Source organism: Terrapene carolina, unplaced genomic scaffold (assembly GCF_002925995.2).
Source record: "Terrapene carolina triunguis isolate 2854851 unplaced genomic scaffold, T_m_triunguis-2.0 Scaffold23, whole genome shotgun sequence".
Lineage (NCBI taxonomy): Eukaryota > Metazoa > Chordata > Testudines > Emydidae > Terrapene > Terrapene triunguis.
The window spans coordinates 16,281,245-16,297,668 of NW_020664374.1; the positions used below are offsets into that span (position 1 = coordinate 16,281,245).

Below are 16,424 nucleotides of genomic sequence, written 5' to 3' on the forward strand. Positions count from 1 at the left end.
GAAAAGTCACAGCAAAATTGTACTGGGAGATAAAAACCACACCACCACCACCACCAACAACAACAAATAAGCTTTATAAAACAAAAGCATTTGGAGAACGCAGATCTATTAAACCTAAAATTTGATCTTTCACAATTAAAAACCTCCTCTCTGCTTTGTTCCACTCTTCTTGAAACCTGTTAACGTAAAGGGCACAGGACAGACATTGTTTATACTGTACCTGGCTCCAGCGGCAAGCAGTTAAATGGATCATCAGGTTTACACACGGTCCCGGTGCTGTAGATGGTGCTCATTGTACTTAAAATAGTTTTCAGCTGCAATTTAAATACAAAAAAGCCCATTAAAAAAGAAAACGCAATAAATACAAAATGACTATTCCATAACTGTTAGTCCTTAAAATCTCAGTACAGCAGCTTATCCCTATCAGCAAGGCAGTTTAACATGTGCTTAAGCACTGTACCTGAGTAAAAATGAATTTAAGCATGCGCTTAAATGCTTTGCTAAGTTGGAGCTACTTGGACAAGACAGATAATGTAATATCTTTTGAGTGGATATTAAGTGATTCCACAAAACCCTTCAAATACATCATCATTATCATAAAGATTAACAATACATTTTATGTATATGGCATCCATGCCAAGGGTTTCTAGGTAAGTATACAGTACACGCGTTTTAATGGAGGGGAAAAGGTCCCTTTTCCAGATACAGACAGGTTGATTGTTGGTTGTATTTTTTAATTATACATAAGGTAGATTGTGTTGATCTGTTTGCTGTGGATTTACACAGAAGTTAATTTTTATGTCTTAGTTCAGCTGAAGGCCAAATGCATCTCAAAATATTCAGCTCCATCTTAGCCTCACCAGTGGTGCTACAGAGCATTCTCTTTTCACTTATCTATCGTTAACTTCTTTCTTTCTCTCTCAACTATCCTCAACTTTTCCAGTGTCAAGTAAAGCATATTCTCTCATTGAGGACTATATACCTGCTGTCACATGTCCTAGCAAATGCCCCTTCACACTCACTCCCGAGGATTGCTGTGAGAGGAATCCACAGCTTCTTCTACTCTCGATCCCCTAGAGCGTGTTAAGCTTCTGGAGCCTTAGCAGATTGCAGCACTGTTTCCTCCTTTGTCCTGTTTGTCACAATTCCTGGTCACCAACCCTCAGTCTGTTACCCCTTCTCAGAACCCCAGCTCCTCATCCCACCTGCCCTTGTCCTCCAGAATCAGCACTGACCTGCAAGATACCCCAGTTACTCAAGCACACCCTCTCTCGGAACTCCACCCCAAAGTGTGAAGCTTCTGGTTAAGGTTTAACTCTTTCAGGGGCACACAGCAGTTGTGAAGCAGTCAACACACACACACAAACTTTGCACAGAGTCTAACACCTTAATGCTCTTTTATACTTAATCATGTAAAGCAGAGGAGAATACAGATCACACAAAACAGTTAAGCCTAAAGGCATGCCCCTTCCTATAACACACTTCCCTTGGGAGTCCTTGGGGACCATCTGGTTCCAGGAAGGCAGGAAAGGTGACTTCTATCTCCTGAATGCTCTTACATGATTGGTAGTCTCTCTCTCCTGGAGCCCCTTACCTAGCTTCTGTGACCTTCCTCTTTCATGCCCCATGCTTCCTTTTCCTGTCTCTTGAACCTTCCTGGGAATTTCTTATTTAAACTTTTCCCAGTCACCTGATTGCCTTTGTTCTCCTCCTGGTAACTTTCCACTGCTTCTACTTTATCACACCCCGCATCAGAGGAGTCAGCTAAACTGGTTTCCTAAGGCTAGGTCTACACTACACCGGGGGGTCGACCTAAGATACGCCACTTCAGCTACGTGAATAGCGTAGCTGAAGTGGCGTATTTTAGGTTGACTTACCTGACTGTGAGGACGGTGGCAAGTCGACCACTGCCGCGCCGCCGTTGACTCTGCTACTGCCTCTTGCCGCGGTGGATTTCCGGAGTCGACGGTAGAGCCATCAGGGATCGATTTTATCGCGTCTTCACTAGACGCGGTAAGTCGATCCCCGATAGACCGATTGCTACCCGCCGGATCGGCGGGTAGTGAAGACGTGCCCTAAGGCTGCCACTCATCCATTGTCCCAGATGATTGCATCTGAATAGAATCACTGAGCCTTAGGCCTGGTCCACACTACAAAGTTAGGTCAACATAAGTCACCCTGTGTTGACCTATATGTGTATGTGTCTCAGATTTGTCTCCAGCCAACGTAAGTTCCCCACTACGGCAACACAATAAAACCACCTCACCGAATGGCATGAAATCATGGTTCACCTGCTGAGGTCAACACAGGGTGAGTGTAGACACTGTATGACCAGTGTCAACCTTAACAGTCCTCCACTAGCTGTTTCATAATGCCCAATTCCCTCTAACAGTGATGGCTCTGGACACAATTGTAAACTCCACTGCCTAAAGATCACAGAGACTGGAGGACTTCCCCCCTTTGAAATCTCCAACATATTTTTGAAATCTCTTTTCCTCATTGCCCCCCGTAGTGAGCACACCTAGCAGCTCTCCCTTGGTAAGCACCTTCTATTATTTCTATCTGCTACAGGCCCTGTCAGCAATAGTGGATCCACATACATATAGGCACAAATGATATCACAATTTTTCATAATACAACTTCATAATATCAACCAGAATTCATGAGCTGTACAGACATAGCCCCAATTCACAACCTGCTCGCTTTGATATTTTGTACCAGAGCTATTCTGAGCTATCCAAGAGGGAAAAAAAACATGTTTGAGCAATTTCTGTAAGCATGAAAAATGATTGTGTGTGTGTGGGGGGGAGGCGGTGTCACAATCAGAAAATTTAAAAATATACAAATGAAGTTCTGTCAAACAGAACAGAAAGTTGCCTTTGAGCTGAAAACCAGCATTAACAATTTCAGCCCTTTCTTCTGGAAAGCTATAAGTGCCTAAAAATAGAGGATAAAGATGGAAATGCCTTATCACTCACAACCACAATGCCACTGCAACACTACAATTACACAAAATATATGCCTGAACCATTTCGAATTGCTCACAGACAATCTACTCTTCTCTGAACACAGGAATTGCCAGACTGGATCAGACCCAAGTTCCATCCTGTCTCTGACAAGGGCCAGCATTAGATGCCTCAGAGGAAGATGTAAGAACCCCACAGTAGACAGATGTAGGATAATCTGCCTCCACATTAGGTCTCATCTTGATCTCCAATAGTTAGAGACTGGCTTAAGCCCTGAAGCACAAGGTTCAATATCCCTTCTGATATGTGTATAGCCATTAGTCATAACTCTGGATAGTCTTGATATCCATATAAATGCCCAGTCCCATTTTGAATCTTGCTAGATTTTTGGCCTCAACCACTTTCTGTGGTAATTACACATCTGAACAATTATTTCCTTGTCTTAGTTGTAAATTTGCCACCTTTGAATTTCATTGAATGCCTTTTTGTGTTTCTACTTATTCCCCAAGATCCTGACCCTACAAAGCACATAAGCGTGTATATAATTTTTCTTATGTGAGCAGTCCCATTGACTATGCTATACAGACACATGCGTGTTGCTTAATTGTATGTAACATATGCTGAAGGATCTGGGTATTCAATGAGTTCATGTAATGTTCTAAACGTGTAGATATTTAATGCACAATATAAACTAGCAATAAATTAAATGTGCGCATATGTAATATTAGCTAATAAAAGCTATATGATTCACAACAAGACAACACTGTTGGGATTTAATATGTTGCTGGGATAAACAATGACTAAGAATAATATTGTAACCACTGCCAGAGACATTTTGAAATGCATTTCAACTCTTTGGACAGTCTTCATACATTTAGCAACTTACTTCACTGTATTTTTCCCCAGATAGCACTGATGTTCCTTTGTCCTGAAGAGACTGAAGTTGGAGTTTGACAATAGGATCCGTAATTTTATCTATTGCATACTTGCTGGCATTGTTGGATGCTTCATCATAGAATGCAGACCATTTGGCTCCTGCTTCATTCTAAAACAGATTAATTAAAGTCTGAATTACTCATTTATAAGAAATCCAGCAAGATAATAAGTTTTAGGGGAGAAAACATTCCTTGCATGAAGAATTAGTTTTGTGGATTTTGCTAGTTCTCTCATTAGCTTTGGAAATATTTCTACTATACAATGAAAACAACTAGGGAACATTTTGGATTCCATTTATTCACAGATGTAGAGCTTTTCAAATTATTTGTATTTGGAAAAATAGTAATCAAGTAGCCAAGAGCCTCCCCCCAAAACAAACCAACCAGTTTTAATGGATTCAGAACCATCAAGCTGTGCACACAGCTGGTCTATGTAACCATACATACTTATTACTGCTCCCCTCATCCTCCTTCCCTCCTGTATTTGTTGCATGCAGGTGTTACATGCTGTCTTAACTTAGACCAGGGGTGGGCAAACTTTTTGGCCTCAGGACCACATCTCGATATGGAAATTGTATGGAGGGCTGGCTGGGGCAGGGGATTGGGGCACATTGGGGGGATGAGGGCTCCGGCTAGGGGTGCAGACTCTGGGGTGGGGCTGGGGATGAGGGGTTTAGGGTGCAGGAGGGGACTTCAGGCTGAGATCAAAGAGTTTGGAGGGCGATCAGAGTTGGGGGCAGGCGGTTGGGCCTCGGGGGGGGGGGGGGGCTCAGGGGTGCAGGATCCAGGCAGCCCTTACCTGAAGTGGCTCCTGGAAACAATGGCCCAGCCTGCCTCTGGCTCCCATGCGGAGGTGGGGCCACACTGCGTTGCCTCATTCGCAGGCACCACCCCCGCAGCTTCCATTGGCCTTGGTTCCCGGAACCCCCTGGCTGCCCCTGCTTCCAGGAGCTGTGCGAAGCTGCTGCACGCACGGAGTGGAGCAAGGCAAGCCCCTGACCCCGCACCCCGGCTGGAGAACCAGAGCGGGGAAAGCATCACTCCCCACCCCACTCCCCGGTGGGAGCTCGAGGGCTGGATTAAAAGATCTGATGGGCCAGATGCGGCCTGTGGGCCATAGTTTGCCCACCCCTGAGTTAGACTGTAAGCTCTTTGGGGTACTGGGCATGCCTACCTATGCATTTGAATAGTCCGTAGCTCAAGAATCATGATCCTGACTGAGTCCTTTGGGTGCTGCCACAATAGAAGTAATAAATCATAACTGCAGGGCCGGCTCCAGGCACCAGCTTACCAAGCAGGTGCTTGGGGCAGCCAGTTCTGAGAGGGGCGGCACGTCCAGCTGTGCGGCAGCAATTCGGCAGACGGTCCCTCACTCCTGTTCAGAGCGAAGGACCTCCCGCCGAATTGCCGCCACAGATCGCGATCACGGCTTTTTTTTTGTTTTTTTGTTGTTTTTTGTTTGGCTGCTTGGGGCGGCCAAAACCCTGGAGCCGGCCCTGCATAACTGCCATGTCACCGGTAGTAATTCATGTGATTACACAAATATTTAATCTTCCCAAAGTTATAATAATTAGTGCTTACTGATTGGACATGGAAAACCACACGCTCCCAAATGCAGTTTAGAATCCTAAACTGTACATGCAGAATATGAACCCACAACACGCAATTGCTTGCACCTACTCTGTGTGTCTATACTCTGCAAGACAAGCTGGCTCACAGATGCAGTGCAACCCTTAGCACTTAACAGGATTTGGATTTCGGCAGTCACTAGAAGAGCCGGCTTTCATTTCCGTCTTTTGTTATGGACAACGAGCACAATGAGACCCTGGCATGCAGGTTTGGTTTGGAATCTTAGGTCACTTCTAATCTCCCTTCTGTATGTTCCAGGACATTTAAGGGACATTGTACTTATGGTTATCATAGCTCCTTGCTAATGACTCATCAGAAGATAAGAATTACCACCCAGCATGCGTACATTCAGAACTATGTATGAATATGTTGGCAGTGTCTTTTTTTCCCTTTATTCTTTGGGAATGAGCAAAAATGGGCATCATTTTCTTTCTAACACCTCAGTCCTGGTGTTTGATACCCAACCAGAGTCAAATGTATTAGTATGCAAATGTATTTTTTACATTATTTGATCCCAGTGGGGATGACTAAGCAGATTGGGAGTTAGGCGGAGAGGGGGCATTTTCTGCCCAATGAGAAGATCCAGCTGGGAGAAGTTGGGTTGCCAGCCGGTACCTCTCCACAAGACGGGCTGGTTGAGTGCATGGGCTGTCCCCACCCATTTGGAAAACTGGTTGAGGAGTGGGCAAAATGGTTGTGTGATTATGGAGGGGTGACCCCATTCTATGAAAAAAGTGGATTTGAGGAAGCCACTGGGGGCACCTTTCATTAACTCTGTCCCTTTAGCGGGCAGGCGCCATACCAGTGTCACTGCTGGCATCACGATAGTGCATGCACGAGGGACAACCAGAGGCACCATCCCTGAGCACCATCATACTTGTGTTCATTACTGGTATCATACTGAGCCACCTTATTATCCTCTTGCTTAAAGCTGCTAAATGGAGCTTCAATTTTATGTGTTTTAGAATGTCACAGAACTATGATTAGCCAGGAGGATTTCATCCTGCAATCAGAGACTATATTTTGATTAAGAAATGTTACACTTAACCATGTTTTCATTAACTAATAAGACTCCACTGGTTGTGGTGATTCTGGGTTATACCTTTATTCAAAATTAGGTCTGTTGAGATTACACTGCATCATCACATGCCAAAACATGCTCAAATAAATTTGTTAGTCTCTAAGATGCCACAAGTACTTCTGTTCTTTTTGCGGATACAGACTAACACGGCTGCTACTCTGAAACCTGTCATTTAGAAACTAGTTTGCTTTAAAATATAGCTACAAAAGTCACCACAATATTTTCCATTGATTTTCAAGATTCCAAGGATAGTAGATGCTTTCTAATATGGCTGCAGCACTGAATCCTCAGTGACCAATCAGATTACGGTTGAATGCTGTCACAGCATATGATATCTGTCTAGAGGGGCAGGTGATTGTACTGGATAGCTAGAGGCTGAGAAGAGGCTGGATAGTTAGAGACTGGGAGATAGTGAATCTTATTGTGAGATGGGCAAGCACAACTGTCACTGTCCTTCCTGTGGCTATATACTAGCTTCTGTTAGTCAGAACATCAGGCCTTGGGAATCTGGAAATCTATGTCTTCATTAAATTTTCCTCACAGTACAATTCTACCTATTCCACTGGTGATTGCTAAGGATGCTAATCTATGAGAATAGCGACAGTGTTTTGAGGGAGACAATCATCCACCGTGAAATAGATTTAGGTCACCAACTCATTTCACATAACCCACCAAATGACCATCAGAAATTTTTCAGTAACTACTGAACTAAAATCAAAAATTGAACCCATCCCTAGTTCCTTATCCATTAGCAATTCCTATATATCTATCTACAGCAATACAATAAAATATCATGTAGTTATAATATAATTTCTAATATCATAGCAAACATTCCTAGACAGTGTTGAGTACCCACCATCTTTCTGGAATTCTCATCGGTGATGTTGGTGTTATAGTCCCAGGAGGCAAGTGAACTTGCATAAGATAGATCTTCTGCTCGTACATTGAATTGAGACAAAAAGTTGCTGGCCTCTTGTGTTGTATCCTGTGATGTAGCAACAGCAGTGAGACTGCAAAGAAGCCAAAGATGGACCAACATACTTCCTTCTGAGCCAAGATCCAGTAATTGAGGTAGGTTCCCTCAAATAAGCTTCCTAATCAGCTGCTGTCTCATCAGCCTTTGCACATAGGTGTGTGCTAGGGGAAAAAGGGAGAATCCAATTTGCTGGCTCTTTTATCGTTTTTATCCAGTGAAGGACAGAAATGAAAATAGCTTTAAAAAGGCAAATAAACAAAAGTTAATGATTAACTTTGGAAAAACATAATTACTAGTAGCATTTTATGGTCTTCTTATAAAAGGCTTTTACTTTTAGTTAATATTTCCCCAGTATACTGTCAATGATACAGCTGGTTAGTTCCTATAATCTCACAGTGTCAGGGGAAGTCCAAGATCTGCAAATCCTTTAACAGATTAATGATAATCTACAAAAATAGTTAGCAAATTCAGTGAGATACTACCTGACCTTATCTCTTGGGAAGAAACAAATTCAGTGTAGGACTGGTGTAATGTTGCTGCTTGGCCTCTTAAGGCAAAGGTGGGCAAACTACGGCCCGTGGGCCACATCCGGCCCGCAGGACCATCCTGCCCGGTCCCTGAGCTCCCGGCCGGGGAGGCTAGCCCCCAGCCCCTCCGCTGCTGTCTCCCCTCCCCTGCAGCCACGCTGCCGCGCGGGCAGCACTCTGAGCGGCGGAATTGTGCACTCCTGCCAGGCAGTGCGGCAGCGTGTCTGGCTCTGGCCGTGTGGCGCGACTCCAGACATGCTGCTCTGAGTGGCATGGTAAGGGGGCCGGGTGGTTGGATAAGGGGTGGGGGGTCCCGGGGGGCAGTCAGGGGTCAGGGAGCAGGGGGCAGTTGGATGGGGCGGAGGTTCTGGATGGGGGATGGGGGACGGGGGGGTTGGATAAGTGTGGGAGTCCCGGGGGGGCCTGTCAGGGGGCGGGGGTGTGGATAGGGGTCAGGGGACGGGGAACAGGTTGGGTTGGATAGGCATGGGGTCCCCGGGGGCCTGTCAAGGGGTGGGGGTGTGGACAGGGGTCAGAACAGTCAGGGGACTGGGAGCAGGGGGGGTTAGATGGAGGTGGGGTTCCGGGGGTGGTTAGGGGTGGAGGGTTCCAGGAGGGGGCGGTCAGGGGACAGGGAGCAGGGGGGGTTGGATGGGTCAGGGGTTCTGAGGAGGGCAGTCAGGGGGTGGGAAGTGGGAGGGGGCGGATGGGGGTGGGGGCCAGGCTGTTTGGCAAGGCACAGCCTTCCCTACCATGCCCTTCATACAGTTTCACAACCCCAATCTGGCCCTCGGGCCAAAAAGTTTGCCCACCCCTGTCTTAGGGTATGACTACACAGCAAAGAAAAACCCCCAGCTGGCCCATGTCAGCCGATGCAGGCTCGTGGGGCTCAGGCTGTGGGACTGTTTCATTGCTGTGTAGACTTCCGGGCTTGGGCTGAAGATGGGGTTCAAGGACCCTGCTGGGTGGGAAGGTCCCAGAGCTCAGGCTACAGCCCAAGCCTAGACATCTACACAGCAGTGAAACAGCCCTGTAGCCTGCGCCCCATGAGCCTGAGTCGGCTGGCATGGGCCAGCCCTGGGTTTTTCTTTGTTGTGTAGACATACCTGTAGGCCCAGATCCTCAATGGTATTTAGGTGCCTAACTCCTGCAGAAATTAATGGGAGTTAAGCACCTAACTTGCTCATGTGCTTTTGAAAATCACACTAAGTACCTATCTGCATCTTTAGGCACCTAAATACCTTTGAAAATCTGGCCCTTAAGAGCCAGAAAGTCAATGGGACTTAGGCTTCTAAGTGCCTGAGTCACTTTTGAAAATGATACTTAGGCTCCTAAGTCTCGTAGGCATTGCAATGCCTTCTTGTATATTTGGGAAGGGCTTAGCACAGTGTGGGTACTACCAGAAACAAAGAAGAAAAAGAATAAGATTTCATTGTTGTTATTTTATTATTTATTATTTGTATTAGGGCAGTGCCTAGAGAAAGGCCATTTGTGACAGAATTAGGAAGGATAAACCTGGGACGTTCTAAGTGATAATATCTTAGGGTTTCCAAGATAACTTACCAAGAGGTAGCTCAAGTCTCTTTTAGCTGAGGATCAATGTAATGTACCACATGCAGAACATTACATATACATTTTGCACTTTGCTCCTTATCTATCAGGTAGAGTTGTTCTGAATTATATCACAAAATGACTTCATTATGAAATCCTTCAAACTTTCTGACTTATTTATAGGATACTAAAAAGTGCACCAGTAAGTGAAAATATTTCATAAAATGTAGACTATTATTTGCAATGTAGACAGGAATTCCACTTTGCACATTCTACGGTATTTTCACAGAGGGTAAACCTTTGTTGTGATATGAATTAGTAGAGGTTTAAACTTGAGCTTTGCCTACATTAGAGAAATTTGGCCTGACAACCACCATATTGTGACCACCCAAGATGCCTGTCCCAGATCCCAGCATCAGCTTCTTCTGCGGCATTGTTATTTACCAGCAATTCTCAGGAGAAGGATTCCTATGGCTGTGCTGCCAGCGGTCCAGAGGCAGTTGTGGGGGAATTGGTGACCATCTGGGACGACAAGGAGATCCAGTCATAGTTGAAATCTGTAATTCAGAACACCCAATCTGTCACCTGGTTCCAAATCCCTTGCTGACCAAAGCATCACTCAGTCGAGTGAGTAATGCAGGAAAATGTTAAGGGCAGGAGTCAGGAAGGGATTCCACCCCTCAGTGTATTCTGGGAAGTTTTTTTCTCTCCTCCTCTGAAACATGAGGGATGGCCATGGCTGGAGATGGGACACTGGGCAGGGTGGGCCAGGGCTCTGAGGTGGCACCGAGCATTCTCTCTCTCAGGTGCTTGGCTGCCTGGTTCTTGCTGACATGCTCAGGATGGGCAAACTTTTTGGCCTGAGGGCCACATCGAGGAATAGAAATTGTATGGAGGGCCATGAATGCTCACAAAATTGGGGTTGGGGTGTGGGAGGGGGTGTGGGCTCTGGGGTGGGCATGAGGAGTTTTGGGTGTACGAGGGTGCTCAGGGCTGGGACCGAGAGGTTCAGAGGGCGGGAGGGGGATCAGGGCTGGGGAAGGGGTGCAGGTTCTGGCTGGGGGTGCGGGCTCTGGGGTGGGGCAGGGGATGAAAGGTTTGGGGTGCAGGAGGGTGCTCTGGGTTGGGATCGAGGGGTTTGGCGAGCAGGAGGGGGATCAGGGCTGGGGCAGGGGGTTGGGGCGTGGGGAGAGACTCAGGGGGTGCAGGCTCTGAGTGGCACTTACCTCAAGCGGTTCCTGGAAGCAGTGGCATGTCTCTTCTCCGGCTCCTACACAGAGGCGTTGCCAGGTGGCTCTGCTCGTTGCCCCATCCACAGGCACCGCCCCTGCAGTTTCCATTGGAGCACATAGGAGCTGGAGTGGGGCCATGCCGCAGCTTCCAGGAGCCGTGTGGTGCGGCCCCGACCAGAGCGGGGCTGAGCTGCGTGGTGCAGCCCCGAACCAGCGTCCCCCGGCCAGAGCGTCGGAGTGGGGTCGAGTTGCTGGTGCTGCCTCCGCCCCGGCTGGAGCGCCGGAGCAGGGCCAAGCCATGTGGTGCGGCTCGCAGGCCAGCTTAAAATGGCTCACGGGCCGGATCCGGCCCGCAGGGCATAGTTTGCCCACCCATGATCTAACTGATCACCATGGGGTCAGGAAGGAATTTTCCCTCAGGTTAGATTGTGGGTTTTATTGCCTTCCTCTGCAGCATGTGGGTGCGAGTGACTTGCCAGCATTATCTGGGTGTATCTCATGTAATCATTTCCCTGCTTGTGGCACATAATAGTCTATTCTACAGTGGGCTGTAATACTTCAGTCTAATTTCCATTGTTGGATTTAGTGTGCGGGTGCTGGGTGGGGTTGATGGCCTGCTATACGCAGGAGGTCAGACTAGATGATCTGGTGGTCCCTTCTGGCCTTGAACTCTATGATTCTATAATATGGCCTGAGACAATAACAGCATGTCTATGGTGAATTGGACAGATTTCTTGGTGATTGCTCTTCAACTTAGTTTGGGATGCTGTTCAAGAGTAAAAACGCAGCTTGGCCACTCCAGTGAAGAACAGCAAGGAGAGAGAAAGAATACTAACATGGAAGCTGCAACAGAGATAAGGACATGGAGTGTGTGATACCTGAGACCATGCTGAGATCCCACAGCCTCTTCAGAGAGTCCCAAGCTCTGGAGATGGCAAAGGAGACAGCATCCAAGCAATCTGGGAGGAAGAGGAGAAGCAATTGGGTGAGAAGAGGTTCTCTACACAACGTGTATTGGTATATGGAGAAATCAGAGCTGATTTTGCTGGCCCTGGGTAAGGGGGGAACATAGTGAACATGTCATAATTGTTGTGAAATGTGCAGATGAAGCCTCATAACAGCAGAAATCTCTTGCCCATCCAGATCTGCCAGTTCCCCCCTCACCTTCGCTGCCTGGGCTGCTACAGCATCAGTGGCAGCTCCTGGCTCCTCCCTTGCAAACCCTATTTAGTTCTCTCAGGCCTGGTCTACACTACGACTTTAATTCGGATTTAGCTGCGTTAATCCGAATTAATCCTTAACCCGTCCACACAACGGAGCCAGTTACTTCGAATTAAAGGGTGCTTAAAATCGATTTCTGTACTCCACCCCGACGAGCGGAGTAGCACCAAAATCGATTTTGTAAATTCGAATTAGGGGTAATGTGGCCGCACAACACCGAATTAATGTGGTTAAAATTAATGGGGTAGTGTGGCCGCACACCACCGAATTAATGTGGTTAAAAACCGAATTAATGTGCTTAGTGTGGCCGCGCACAATTGAATTTATACAATCTGTTTCCCAAATTTGAATTATCTAAATTCGAATTAATCTCGTAGTGTAGACGTACCCTCAGAGTCCGACTTGTCTCACAGCCCCTTCAGTAGCTGCGTGCTGTGATCAGCCACGTGGCTGCTGTTGCCATTCTTAGTGAAGTGTCCGGCTTGGTGCTTACAGCACTGGCTGAGCTGTACCATGGAACTAGACTCATGCTGGCCATCAGGCCAAGAATTTTACTTTGTATGTATCAAATAGCACCTAAATATAAACAAAATATGAGATTCTGATTTCAGTCAGCTACCTATTGGGCATGATGACCCAGGTATTTACCTTACATTGTAGCTGTCAAGCCATACTCCAAACCAGGACATCAGTCCAGCTGTCTGCTCTGATATCTCTGCAATCACTCTTCATTCTGTCTTTCTGCTTATTGCATGAAACACGGGCACACACATTATTAGCTATTGAACTGTTCTACTGCTACCACAGGTTAGGGTAGGGAACATGGAATAATGAGGGAGAGGTCTCAGTACAGTTTCTAATGGGCATGTGTCCACACATCATAGTTTGCAATATCATTTAGATACAATATCATAGAGAATGTTAATTCAAAGTTCAAAATTCCTGTTGGTCCATGGCTGATAAGAGCTACATACTGCATTATGTGGCAATCAGAAACCAAACGGACAGACAGTACTAGTACAAGTTCATAAAATAATAGCAAGAGGTAAACATTTTTCATCTTCACTTTCCAAAGGATTTTTCTTCATTTTAATTATTATTAAATCGGAGTAAATAAAATGAGACGGTAAACCTTCAGTGTCAGCCCCAAGGAGTCATGCACCAGGTAACAAAACCCACCTAACATGGCACATAAAACAGGTAAGAGGAAAAGGCAATTGTGAGGGAGGGGAGAGAGAGAGCAGAAAAACTGAACTTTCCTCTCATGCACTTTTGAGACAAATCCAGTTCCCACTGAAGTCAACAGGAAGTTTGCCATTGACTTTAATGGAAGGTTTTGCCCTCATTGAAAAGGGAGAATTGTCACTTGCCATCGAACCTTAGTCTAAAATGCATATATATTGATATGGCTACAGAACATTCAGTTCTGAAACCAAAAATATCATCATCATTTTTATATGTGCATCCACAAGGTGTGAAGGCATTTAATGTACTTATACAAGTGAACATATCTGCACCATGTATAGGCACGTGTGACACTAATAATCACTCGGTCACTGTACCTATTCCATGTTATTTGAAAGCTACCACGTTCAATCATTTAAAATAAACAGGTGTATGTAACTGCTTAATCATTAATTAACTAATGATGTTCATTAGTAATTAGTTATTAGTTCATTAGCATAACTGTTTGTTAGTTTTGAAAGTTGGAACATAATTAAACCGCACAAATCCCTTATTACCTGTCTCTTTTAAAGAAAACAAAAATACTAGAAACAAATTAGAGCAGTTCATAGAAAGCTGAGCAAAGACTGTTCCCAGCTAATGGGCTGGGGACAGCTGGTCGATACAGGAGCGGCGCCAGGGTTTTTGGCACCCTAGGCGGGGGTCCTTCTGCGCTCCCGGTCGTCGGTGGCAATTCTGCGGCGGGGGGGTCCTTCCGCGCTCCCGGTCTTCGGGGCACTTCGGCGGCGGGTCCCAGAGCGAGTGAAGGACCCGCCGCAGAATTGCCGCCGAAGACCCGGAGCGCGGAAGGACCCCCCGCCGCCAAATTGCCGCCGAGGGCAGCAAAATGCCGCCCCCCCCCAAATCCTGGTGCCCTAGGCGACCACCTAGGTCGCCTAAATGGAAGCGCTGGCCCTGGGTCGATACATGCCCTAAGTAAACTTGGCACATTTAAAACAGTTTACTTCATAAGCAACAGGTTTATTGCAGTGAAGAACTGACCAAAAAATCCTAGCTTTTTTGTTTTTATTCTTCATAGTGCTCCTGTCCCAAGCTTCTAAGTGTATATTCTTTCTGATACTATGGGTGGGAGTTTTTACCACTCACGATATGAACATGACACTAAGGTGGCTGGCAAATGGTTTTTCATCCGAAGAAAAATGTCAAGATTTCAAAATATCATCTCATTCTGAATTGGGACAAAAAGTCAAATATCTGAAAAATTGTTGCGAATCAACAAACTGAAAAATGTTTTGGCACAGGCCAGTTGAAACATTTTGTTTGATTTTGGCTTTTTATACAACATTGTTTACTATAATTAACTTACATTTCTAAATGAAAAGTAGTTCTGAACAAAAGAAATCCAGAATTTTTCATTTTGAAAATGTCACAATGTCCGATTTCAATAATTTCAAAACTTTTTTTTTCCAAATTTTTTTTCAAAACAAGACATTTGTTGAAACTGATCCATTCCCACGAACAGTTTCCTAGAGCCCCACATGCAGATCTCTCCCTCTTCCTTTGCAGATAACAATATGGGAGAGAGAAGACATAAATGCAAGATTGTTTTCCCTCAAATTATAGAGCAAACGATGATGCTTAATAAGGAATATCCAGGAAAGTGCTTCATCTTGAAGTCCAACATGTAACAAGGACGTTTCTTTCCCCTACTGATGTGATGGGCAGCTCCAACAAAAATTGCAACTTCAGTACTGCTAGTGACATTGTTGAAGACCAGCAGGACCCTAGTTCCTTGTTATGTATGGTCCTAATCCCCAACCCTGGTGCATCCATGGAAAGCAGAGTACTGGAATTGTGCCACCTGGCCAGGTTCTGAAACCCTGAGGTCTGTACATATTCCAAGGGACAAAAATTTGTCCTCACAGATGGCTCTGTAAGGCTTATGCAACTCCCCAACTGGTTCCCTTGCCTAGGGATATAGGCACAAACTCTGTCCTGCCCATATGCACTAAAATGCACACAGTGTCTTCCTGATTCAACACAGAGGTCAAATTCTTTCCCAGAGGAAAGACAGCCAGACAGAGGGATTGAAAGGAGCCATTGAACCAGAGCTGTCATCTGGGAGCAGAGTCCAGTGCCCACTGGGCCAGACCTCCAAAGTGATCAAGAGGAGGTGGACATAACATTAAAGAGATTCCTCAGCACCTCCACTATGATTATTATGTTCTCATGCTGGGGAGCCCATTCTTGAACATATCTTTACCCCACAGTAGATGTGCAGAGATGAAGGACTAGAGTTATAACCCTTTTAACTGCCACTGGGGAAGTGAGAAGGACCAGGATCCATGGAGATCTGATTGTGGGGGATAAGAAGCTCATTTGCATAAACACTTTTCCCTCTGAGTAGCTTTGTACCTTGTTCCAGCAGCGCAAGTGCAAACCCCTTCACTCACCCATACGTACCAGACCTCAGGATAGGTCAGACCAGTGGAGAGGCACCATAAATTGTGGTAAGGAATTACTACAAACTCCCACCCAATTCAATGGCAAAATTACCTGACTAAGCATTTCCAATATTTGGTCCCTAAGTTTACACTTTTTCCTATAAAATCATTACATTTGTGTTTCATTTAAAAGTAAAGAATGTGTCTGGTGCTGCACTCACAGTTCTGTACCAATTTAATCAGTAAACATGAATAGTGTCAAAATGAGCTCGTTCTCTAATTCAGGGGCAGATATCTCAAAGTTCTCAAAACTTCTCTAAACACTCTGAAGTAATGAGTGACAGAGTAAACCATAAGCTCAGTTTGTTTATGCAAATTTATGCATAATTTGCACTAGTTTTAACCCACAGGCATCAAAACTCTCCCTGTTAGCTGAAATTGTGACCAACTCTGGCAATGGAGTTACTGAATCTTGATCAACCTTTCCTTTATACAGAATATCTCTGAATTTTATAATTGCTTCATTTAACTGTTTTATTTCATTTATCTGGAATTTAGGTAATGATCTGTAGCCTCAGATCAAGCTCTCAGAAAAGCAAAATTCTCCTCCCAGTCACATCAGTGTTACTCCATTCATACCTCACGGCACGGCACTGCACTGATGTAGCTGAGAGCAG

The 16,424-nt window shown here is 45.5% G+C and overlaps 1 protein-coding gene across 1 annotated transcript in view; it reads right to left on the reverse strand.

Moving 5' to 3' along the window:
• LOC112103828 (angiotensin-converting enzyme 2) overlaps positions 1 to 7,650 on the reverse strand; it is a 38,050-nt gene extending 30,400 nt beyond the window's left edge. Inside the window, exons 1-3 of the mRNA XM_026649133.1 lie at positions 7,468 to 7,650; positions 3,853 to 4,011; positions 221 to 314 (exon numbers count right to left, since the gene is read on the reverse strand). Of these exons, the coding sequence (XP_026504918.1) occupies positions 221 to 314; positions 3,853 to 4,011; positions 7,468 to 7,650 (436 nt within the window). The remainder of the gene's footprint in view (positions 1 to 220; positions 315 to 3,852; positions 4,012 to 7,467) is intronic.
• Positions 7,651 to 16,424: the final 8,774 nt, after the last annotated feature.